Source organism: Drosophila navojoa, chromosome X (genome assembly GCF_054131105.1).
Source record: "Drosophila navojoa isolate 15081-1374.11 chromosome X, UAZ_NAV_1.0, whole genome shotgun sequence".
NCBI lineage: Eukaryota > Metazoa > Arthropoda > Insecta > Diptera > Drosophilidae > Drosophila > Drosophila navojoa.
This window is the reverse complement of record NC_142895.1, coordinates 6,877,032-6,887,709: the sequence shown is the minus strand read 5'-3', so window position 1 is coordinate 6,887,709 and position 10,678 is coordinate 6,877,032. Positions and strand designations below refer to the sequence as shown.

The following is a 10,678-nucleotide window of genomic DNA, read 5'->3' as shown; positions in this document are numbered from 1 at the left end:
TACGCAGCTCGTATCTAAATTAGATTAAACTCAAACTCAACTCAGATTCAGTCAGATTCATATTCATCTCATCTATCATATCCAGCTTATATTCAACATTTGATGTTAGGCTGATGTTCTGCTCAGATTCAGTTCACATACAGCTCTAATTAAGTTCATTCAGATTCAGCTCCCATTAGCATCATATGCAGCTCCTATTAGAATAATATTCAGCTCACATTAATTTTATTCTCATTTCTATTAAGCTCATATTGAAATCATATTTACTTCTTACACTTCTCCAACTCAAATATTAATCCAAGCAAAAATGAAATCCTACGAATACGATAGTAAAATGTTCTTACCTATCAACCATATCACTTGATCACCTCACTCATAATTTCCTATAAAATTTCAGCGCAGCAAACTAAATGTGAATGTGTGGTTGCCCGCCCATGCGAAGGGCAGCATAAATCCGTTATGCGTGATTCGAGCGGCGTGGGCGATGGTGTTAGCGACGTTGGGCCCCGACCAATTGCCCGAGCCCAATTACTTTCAATTGTCGCTTTGTCGCCAGCCCAGAGCCGCACGGCCGTCTGGGCGCTTTGGGCAAATATATAAAAGCGTTGAGACGATCGGGAAGGTGTTTCTTTTGGCCAAACAATGCCGAGACGCGCGCTTATCATTCTCTGGCTGGCCGTGGGCCTCGGCCTGGCCACGGCCATGGGACGCTTCAAGCCGGCTGTGCCGCCGCCGCCACGCTGGGGCGCCAACATGCAGATGCTGCGCCGGCACAACAGTATGTACGCACGGTGGCCAGGTCGTCGATGTGGTCTATATGGCAGTTATCTATTTTGGTTGTTGCAGGCGCCGCCTTTGACTTCTGGTCGGAGAACAGCGAGACGAACATCTGGGAGCACAGCGGCCTCTTCGAGGGCGACATCATGCTGCATCGCGAGCTCTTGCGCAACGGACTGCTGAACGAGCGACAGACGTGGCCGGATGCCGGCGTGCCGTTCTACATAGACGCGGATGACTTCAGTGAGTAGCCAAAGAAATGCACATCCAATGCGATAATTGAAGTTTGAAAGGTGCTTTGGGACAGCGGCCAACCAGACAATGGTCATATTGAAGGCGTTCAAGGAGTATCACGATCGCACCTGCATACGGTTTCGGCCATACGAGAAGGGCGACAAGCACTGGCTGCTCATCAAGGGCAACTACTCCGGCTGCTGGTCGAGCGTCGGCCGGCGGCAAGGCGGCCAAATACTCAATCTCAATACGCCCAAATGTGTCACTCACGGCGTGATCGTTCACGAGCTGCTGCACGCTTTGGGCTTCTACCACCAGCAGAGCGCCACCGAGCGCGACGAGTATGTGAAGATCAACTGGGAGAATATCTTGGATGGCCACGCCCACAACTTTAATAAGTACGCCCGCACCCACATCACCAACTTTGGCGTCGAGTACGACTATCAGAGCGTCATGCACTACAGCTCCCTGGCGTTCAGCAAGAATGGAAAGCCAACGATTGAGCCGCTGGTAAGTGATTTCTAGTTCAAGTCTCTAATCCAAAATGCTTCAGCTTTTGCCAAAGCTCAATTTCGTCCAGCATCTTTAGATTCAAAATACCTACATATATAGTGTTGTATTCAAGAAGAAGCAAAATAAATTAGAATATAAATAAAAGAGTTTAGTAATTTACATAGAGAGAGGGAATGGGTGAGAGGAGTAGACAAAAGAGAGATTGAGAGAGTAATTGAGATAGAGAGAGATTTGGGAAGGCAAAAAGAGTAAGAGGGAGGCAGAAAGAGAGAGAGAGAGAACGGCTAGAGGCGTAGAGAGAAAGAAAGAATGGATGAAAGGAGTATACAAGAGAGAGAGAGAGAGAGAGAGAGAGAGAGAGAGAGAGAGAGAGAGAGAGAGATAGAGAGAGAGATAGAGATAGCGAGATAGAGAGAGACGAATAGCCAAGAGAGAGATAGAGGGAGTAATTGAGAGATAGATGAGGGAGAGAGAGAGATTTTGAGATATAGTGAGAGAGAGAGAGTGACGAAGAAAGAGATGTAAGAAATGAGACAGCAAAAGAGGGTGAAAGAGAACTGCAAGAGATACATAGTAAGTAAGAATGAAGAGGGGAAATAAAGATTAATGGAAAGTAGGTAGAAGAGACTCTTACTTATAGTCGAAGGATCTAAATCTCCGAAAAAGAAATGAGAAATAGCTGTAATGCTATCCAATACTTTCTTATGACTGCATTTGTTTTGTTGGATAAGAATTATAAATATAATTAGGATAAAGTACATTTCATTAGCATTTGAAATTAGAAAAAGAGAGAACGAATGAAAGGAAAATATAGTATCAATTTTATCATTGACATCAATGATATGAAAATGGATGCCTACACATAAAGCTAATATATCAAACTTAGAGAGAGGTAAGATAATGTATATGAAACAAAATCAAATTGAATAAAATGAGCCTAAAGTGAAGAAAACCAAATCAAATTAAATACAATATAATTTTAATACTAATTAGTACATATTTTAACTAGGATCCATACGCCTCGCTGGGCCAACGACGCGGCCTGTCCGAGAAGGACATATCCAAGCTGAACGAAATGTATGAACAGGACTGCAATAGCAGCGATCTGCTGGGCCTCGATGTCTTTGGGAGCTACCTGGACGAGCTGCTCGACTATTTTCAAGGCAATCTGCAGGGTCTGTTTGGCTAGACATGGATTACGATTTATTGAGCAAATACAATTAATTTGAGTAATAAACACTAAGCAGTTGCCTGGGCAACAAAGAAGCTGAACTGACTGAGCTCCTCAAGCGTTTGGGCGGCCTCCAGTCGCAGGGACTGACAGGTCTGCTGCTCGGCCAGCGCCTGCAGGGCGCTCTTCAGCTCGCCATTCCAAATGCACTGCACGCCTCGCAGACTGAAGCGTGCCAAGAGCAACAGCATCTGGCAGGCGCGCTGCCGCAACAGCTGATGCTGACTCTGCAGGAGTGTCACCAGCTGCAGGCGCGAGTCGAATACAATCTTCTCGACCAGCTCGGCGTTCTCGGGCAGCTCGCGCAGAACGCAACAGAACAAGGCCAGCATGCAGCTGGCCAAGCGTACCGCGCTGCTGTCTTTGAAATCTGCAACCACAAAGGAATTGTTAGAATTGGATTGCTGTCGTCCACTCCTTCTGCCTATTGCTTACCGTGAGTCAGAAAGCTAATGAACATGTCGTTGACAGCGAGTATGGCCACTGCATCGCAGAACTGGCTGAGAAATTGCTGCTGCAGATGGACCAGATGGCAGACCAGCTCGTACAAGCTGCAGGCGGTGTTCATCTCCTCGGCTGTAAGGTCGGAGACGCTGCGTAGCGTGCGGCTTAGAGAGACGCCCGTGGCGCCTGGCAGCGAGGCAGCCGAGTCGGTTAGCTGGCGCTGCGAGAGGAGCAGCTTGCAAGCGTACATCAAATTGGGCACCAGCTTCACATCAATGTAGACGCCCTTGATGGCCTCCGCCACCAGATGCTGATCGGCCAGCACAAAGGGCAGCGACAGCAGCTGCGCAACGCTCAGCAGCACCTTGGGTATGGCCTTTGAGTTGCGCAGCGGTGCCACAATAATGCTGACTAGATTGTGCTGCTTCAGCGAATCGAATTCCCCGTCGAGCAGCTCCTGTATCGAGCGATTCAAAAACGCCAGCCACTCGTCGTTCTCAATGGGCGGGCTCTGAGACTCGTCGCAGCTGTCCCAGCCGGGCAATAGACAAGGAGGTGAATTGCTGAAACAAGAAGAGATTTCTTTAAAACGAATGAACCTCAGATCCGCATTGATTTACTAACTCGCTGCTCAATTTTTCATCGTTGTTCGAATGCATCGATTGCTTTAGCTGCTGTGCCTTCTTCTCATTCAGCTGCTGCGCTTGCACTTGCGCTTGGGTCTGCTGCGTGAGCATCTCGGTTGTTTTACGCTGCGCCTCTACATCGATGCTCTGTCCCAGCCTCAGCGAGAAGTTGTCCAAGTTTTGACTGAGCTTGCGCTTTTCCAAATCCTTGCTGCGCGACTGCTTAATATTGAGCGCCATCATCAGCTTGGACCTCATCGATTTCGTTGCGCTGGCGGCCGGCGTTTCGATGGCAAAGTTGTCGTTCATATGATTGAGTATCATGTTCGAGTTGCCACTGACAAAGCAGGTCTGTGAATTGACCACTGGCATGGCAGCAGTCACAGCGGCGGCTGTGTTGGTGGGCAAGGCTCGATAGGAAACGTCCGCGAATGGCACAATTACCCGGTGCGCATTGTCCTCAACATCCGTTTCCAACTGCTCAATGTCGCTCGGCGCAATGGCATTGATGCTATCGCGGGAGGTGCTCAAGTTTTCATTGGCCACGTCGCTCAGCTTAAGAGCTGCCAATACCTCACCCAAATCCACGCCATTGTGTCTATATAAAAGTGGAGGATTAACGGGGTTTACTTTAGTTGAAAATGAGTACGCACCGAGAATGCTGCAAGAGCTTGGTGTCTTTGGCCAGTTGGGGGTTTATAAAGGGCGAGGTCTGCGCTGCTTGCACCTCGGGTATGTACAGCTTGCCCTCGACAAAAGGGTGGCAGAGCAACTGGGTCCACGAGATGCGCATTCCCGGATCCTTCTCGAGCATGCCCTGGAGGAAAGAGCGGCATTCGCTGCTTAGCGTACTGGGCCATTTGACATCCTCGTGCTTGATGAGCTTAACAAGGTGCAGTATGGAGGTTGCACAGAACGGCGGCTGTCCGGACATACTCTCGTATGCGATGCAACCCAATGACCAAATATCGGCCTGATGGTCGTATGGTTGCTCGGCAAGTAGCTCTGGTGCCATGTAGAGTGGTGTGCCCTTTATGGAGGTGAGGACATGGGTGCCCATCGTCATGTTGCGTGCCAGGCCAAAGTCACAGAGCTTGGCGTGCATATTCTTGTCCAGAAGCACATTCTGCGGCTTCAAATCCCGATGCAGTATGCGATTTGAGTGCAGATAATAGAGAGCCGACACCAGATGACAGACAACACGCTGTGCATGATCTTCTGGCATGGCACCATTGAAAGACAAATATCTATGCAAATCCATGAGCGCAAATTCGGTGACCACAAACAAGTCGAATTTAGACTCGAAAGACTCAACCATTTCTATGACATGGGGATGCTTGAGGCGCGCCTGAATGTCACATTCGCGGCGCAGATTCTTCAGCTCACGATTGGAGCGACCTCGCTGCAAAGATATTACTAATTAGTATTCAGCTACTGCACACGCCTTGCCTTTGATGGAATGTTATGCGAAAAAACTTACCTTGGAAATGACTTTGATGGCCACCACTTTGTCGTCGGCTCGCCGCTGGGCCTTGTAAACACAGCCAAATGATCCCTGGCCCACCAAAGAGCTCACCAAATAACGCTCCATGGTCAGCGGACAGCGAAGGATACTCACTCTTTATTAAACTTATTTTAAAAACTAAAATGCGCCTTCAAATGCAGAAATGTTAAGAAGCCGCAGTGTGACTGCAATTTGAAAACAAAACATTTCACGCAAAATACCAAACACCCACAATCATCGTGCACCCTATAATCGATAACAACGACATCGATAGTAGGCGCCTTTAATTTGAAGTTCGCACCGCACTAATTAGCAAATAAAACTAGACAACTTATATTAAGAATTAAATTAATTAATTGCAATAATGGGCAACTATTTCAATAAATGCAAATCGTATAGAGCTGTAAGTCCGTTATATTCGATATAAAAATACTGCATGTCAGTGCATCGATAGCACAGCTGGTGAAATTCGCTGGAGTCAGCTGATTCATCTTTATGGCAACGAAAATATCAGCTGAGGTAAATACTTTTTTGTTTACGAGTAAAAGCTGCAGCCATATCAAGTGGAATTCTGCTAATTTAATCAAATAGACGCAGGCACAAATTATGAATAAGCAATCGAACTAACCAGAAAGACGCAACATAAACGACAGAAATATGCGCGAGCCCAATTTGTACGTAATTTTATCACACGCGCTAATTGGTAAGTAGATTTATTGAAAATCGCCGGCCGCTTCAGCGATAATACGCAGCCATTAGGCTCGGGTTTCTTTTTTCTGTATGTGCACCATGTGCGCGTTATCTTCGAGGCGCGTACCAACATACGGCATCTCAATCAATTGGAGCGCGAATCGCTGCTGCGCCGCGAAGATGCCCTCTACTATACATTCTACAAGAAGCTAGCCGATGGCCCAGACTTCTGGCATGGCTACGACCAGCTGAAGAATGTCACAGACATTGAGTATCCGCACAGCGTCAATGTGCTCCAGCGTTTCTATGTGCTTCCTGAGCTGGTTACAGCGTAAGTAACTTAATATACCAAATGCACTTGCACCTGTTCGAGGTCCACGCCCTTAAAGCATGCACAATTTTATAATTATTTATTTCTGGGAAAGTGAGTCATTGCTTGAATAGAAGTTTTGTTTTCTAGTCAAGCAATTGATACGAGAGCAAAACAAATAAGAAATATAATACTAAAAATATCGCCGGCCTTGCATCAACAATCGAAGTAACAGAGATTAAGAAGAAGGCAACCCATACTATGATTGGTTGGGGATTAGCCACGTGAGGCTGGGCTGATGAAATTTTCTATCTCCCTTTGTTATCTTGATTGCAGCTACGTCTTCCATATTGTGCGCGCCGGCTTTAATCCCAGCCTGCAGCCCATGGAGTTCTACCTGGAGTTCGTTTGGCTAATGGGCGGGCTCACGCTGCTGGTGCTCTACTTGTACGGGACGCTGCTCAGCGAGAATGTCTTTGGTGGCATCTATGGCGTCATCTCATATTTGATGTTCCACAGCTTTGCTGGCAAAATCTATGAGCGGCCACTGGCCCGTGAAAATTTTGCATTTCCCTTTATATTCCTACAAATGTTTTATTTGTGCATTTGCATCAGCCGGCTGCTGCACCGGCAGAAGCACACCTCACGCTTCTTTATGGTAAATATCCAGATGATTCTGTGATCGATCGAAAATAATGTTCTGTGACTGCACTTTCCCTAGGTCGGCTCGATGTCTGTGTTTACGGCCTGTGCCCTGCTCTCGTGGCCGTTCTCCAACTATATATTCACCACGCAGATATTAATAGTGATGTCCTCGTGGAATATTTGCTCGATACCCGTGGGGCTGGCCTTCGCCCTGGACTATTCGCTCTCACATCTGCTGGGCAACGCCCTGGCCTTTCTGATCTCACACGGCAACACCCAGTTGCTCTTCACCTGGCAACTGAGCCTGGCCCTCAGCATGTTTATGATTACGCTCTTCCGGCAGTTCCGCAATCGCCGTGCATCCAGCAATGTGCAGCAAGGCGATTACTTTTCGTTGAAGTTTCTGCTGCTGGCGCCGCTGTTCGCGAACAACATGCAGAGCAAACTTGTGGACATGCTGAACAGGTCGGGGCTGCTCAATTGGCAAGAGAACACCTACGTGCACTACTGCGACATGTGGGCATACTGGGTGCTGCAGACGAAGGTGAGCTTCGTGACCAATCTGTCTGCCTGCAATCCGCTCTATGAGCGCGTCGCCTGGTCGGAGCTGTGGCAGTTGGTCAAGACGCTGATCGTGAAGCCCTACTGCATGTACGGCGTCGTCATGCTGGCCACATTCTTCCGCAAGTGGCGCAAGAGCAACATCATCACAAAGGCCAATCAGGAGCAGCGAGAGCGCGCTCGCAACTATGTGCTGGAGGACTTCCTCGAGGAGCACCACGTATCCATGAGTGATATGTCCAACAAGCAAACCGAACAGCAGCTCCAGCAATGCTTCGCCATGCTCGAGAGCTGCGACCACGACTACGAGCGCTACAAACGGGAGAAGGCCAAAATGCAGCAAGAGCAGCCACCGGAACGTGATGACTTCATGCAGGACATCAAGCGGCTCAAGGCGCAGATACATCGCAACTGGGACAAGCAACGCAAGGAGCGTGAACAGGCCAGCGAATCGAATGTCAAAGAGCCGACGATCACCGAAACTCCCGCCCAAGCAAAAACAGAAACGGAAACTAATTCAGAGACGAAGACACAAATAGAACCTGAAACTAAAACTAAAACTGAAAGCGAAAGCGAATCTAAAACAGAAGCTGAAACTGAAGTGCCGCCGACAGCAACAACAGCTGAACCTGAGGAAACATTACCGTCCAAAGCCAAGGAGCCCAAAGAGCCAGCCAACGGCAGACGTCGTACGGCAGGGCGTCGCGACTCTGTCGTGCCCACAATCAACGCTCAAATATTGAACTTGCATTACTTGTACAGCTTCATTCAGATGCTGATCTTCACGCTGGTCGGCCTGGCCGTGCGGAAGCTCTTCTTTCTCAGCTTCACGCAGGGCTGTGTGATAGCGCCGACGATCTGCTCCAAGATCTGGTATCATCGTCAGCGCAACGTCTTCTGGTCCGTCTCGCTGGCCGTCTTCCTGCTCAGCATGTTCGATCCCGGCATGGTGGTTAGCTGACAAGCTCTCTCTCTCATTTATATATTTATTGACTTCAGTGAGTTCATTTGTAGAATATACGCGAGGAGTACTTTCCCACACGGTACAGCCAGCCGACGGATGACCTGGAGGGCATGCTCGAGTGGATCAAATTGAATACGGAACGTGATGCCGTCTTCGCCGGACCCATTGAGATAATTGGCACCGTGCACTTGACAACCAGGCGGCCGATCGTCAATCACGCACACCTCGAAATGCGTCAAATGGCGTAAGTCTCTCATTGTTGACCTGCTTCGAGTGTTTGCCAATTTAAGGCTCTTATGCCAACTATCAACTACTTCACAGGGAGCGGACGGAGCACGTCTACTCGGTGTACAGTCGCCAGCAGTCGTCTGATATCTACAATCAGTATACGCAGTTGAAAATCCAATACTTAATCATATCGCTACACGAGTGCACCAACGAAGTGCAGTAAGTCTGTCCACTTAATTGATTCGAATAGTTGTGCTAATGTGTGTGTGTTTCAATGCTTACAGCGATGACTGCGACATCTTGTCCATGTGGGATGATAAGCAGCCAGCGTTTCGAAAATATCCGCAATTTTGTCACGAGCTTCTGAACAAGAATGTGCCTAGTTTTCTAAGGGTGTACACCAACGATAACTATGGCATCGTCAAGATGTTCTCCCAAAGTGTGCAGATCAATTTGAAGCACAACAAAATGCCCGAAATGTCCATGTGAGATGAACTGCAACAGCCCAGACGTGTATATGACACTTGGGTGGGGCTCAAGGCAAATGTGACTAGAATATTTTATGAAAATTGATAATGACGATAATGATGACGATGATGATGATGTATTAGTGTTTAATAGTGGGCGAGTAAGCGTACACAGACCCCATAATTGAGATGTTGACACCAAAAAGCAGCTACAACTAAACAAATTCTATAAAATATAAATATGGAATATATATGGAATACATGTGTATACATGTATGTATATTTGTGCATATATATCTAATAAGCGAACAAATGTAATTACCTAAAACGCATTGCATTTGCATTTGTCGGACGTACGAATTTTGTTCAGTTTGGATTTGTTTTGATTTGGAATGCATTCCCACTTCACAATATATGATATGATATGTGTACGGTTTAAGTTAAGTGTAGCTACGGATTCGACAGCAAATACTTTGGCGAGTGTAGCGCTCTAGGCTCGGCTACACTCATTTTCGTTAAGTGCGTTTAAGTTTAAGCTAAGCTTTTTAAATATTACGATTAATCAATGCTAACGCGAACTGGGCATCCCATGGAGCCCTGCCACATGGTTGTCCCCCCCATCATATATGTATGTATATGTATGCATTTTTTGTCCCAGATAAGAGAAGAGATGTAAATGATGACCTCCCAGAGTATGAATTACTTAAATAAAGTTGAACAAACAATCAAAAAAGAATAAAAAAAAAGAGATTTCAAACGCTTTTAGCCATTTGCTTACTTTTTGTGTAAACTTCAATTTATTTCAATATTTGTTCATCTGTGTGTGTGTGTGTGTTTGTATTTCCCTTTTTCAATTTTTTATTTGCTTTGTTATTGTAATCCATTTTTGTTGTTGTTCTCTAAATATAGTTTAATGGTCATTTACAAAAAGCATAAGAGCTTTGAAGTTAATTGGAATTGGAAACTCTTGAGTGCGGCTATATGTACATGATTACGTACTATATCCACAGATTTAGTTATGATTAAGGAGTAGCATACTTTTGTTTGTTTTTTCTTTTTTGTTTGCATATACGGAACGGTAAACATCTTAAAGCGTAGTTTAAGGCTCAAGCGTGCTTCTCTATATAATCCAGAAGTATTTCAGATACCTCTATCCCACTACCCCTCTCCCATTCTCCCTCTCTCACCCCCTCTTGGTAAAGAACAGAAAGTGCAGCCGAAGATAATCCTTAACTATTGCTGATAACTTTGTTAGCTTTAAGGCGAGAGCAATGTAGAACTGAAATACAGTTAAGTCATAAAGCATAGCAATCAGGCTAAATGTCTGTTAACAGTTAGCTACAGTCTTTCTTAATTTACACAATATACATAGCTATATATATATGCATATATAGTGTATATATATATATATGTATTGTATGTAGTATATTTATACAATGTGCTCATTGGAAAATTCTCATTGAAAACAGAACGTGTTTCTCCTA

General features: G+C 46.1%; 3 protein-coding genes across 4 annotated transcripts; 2 read left to right on the top strand and 1 right to left on the bottom strand.

Annotated features, from left to right (window-relative positions):
• Nucleotides 1-384: 384 nt before the first annotated feature.
• Nucleotides 385-2,761, top strand: LOC108657080 (hatching enzyme 1.2). Of its 2 annotated transcripts, none has more exons than XM_018109522.3 (4): nt 385-782; nt 847-1,020; nt 1,085-1,521; nt 2,534-2,761. In XM_018109522.3, the coding sequence occupies exons 1-4, from the start codon at nt 485-487 to the stop codon at nt 2,711-2,713; spliced, it is 1,089 nt and encodes a 362-aa protein (XP_017965011.1). In that variant the 5' UTR covers nt 385-484; the 3' UTR covers nt 2,714-2,761. The 2 variants fall into 2 exon arrangements, with proteins under 2 accessions (XP_017965011.1, XP_017965012.1); XM_018109523.3 differs by having other exon boundaries at nt 518-778.
• fu (STKc_STK36 domain-containing protein fused) lies at nt 2,705-5,557 on the bottom strand. Its single transcript, XM_018109511.3, has 5 exons — nt 5,306-5,557; nt 4,479-5,227; nt 3,824-4,423; nt 3,191-3,762; nt 2,705-3,125 (listed from the first exon to the last, which is right to left on the bottom strand). Exons 1-5 carry the CDS (start codon nt 5,414-5,416, stop codon nt 2,764-2,766), a joined length of 2,394 nt encoding a protein of 797 aa, XP_017965000.1. The 5' UTR covers nt 5,417-5,557; the 3' UTR covers nt 2,705-2,763.
• Nucleotides 5,558-5,796: 239 nt separating this feature from the next.
• LOC108657072 (C-mannosyltransferase dpy-19 homolog) lies at nt 5,797-9,945 on the top strand. Its single transcript, XM_018109509.3, has 7 exons — nt 5,797-6,032; nt 6,089-6,350; nt 6,666-6,987; nt 7,051-8,487; nt 8,550-8,743; nt 8,821-8,946; nt 9,012-9,945. The coding sequence occupies exons 1-7, from the start codon at nt 5,987-5,989 to the stop codon at nt 9,214-9,216; spliced, it is 2,592 nt and encodes an 863-aa protein (XP_017964998.1). The 5' UTR covers nt 5,797-5,986; the 3' UTR covers nt 9,217-9,945.
• Nucleotides 9,946-10,678: the final 733 nt, after the last annotated feature.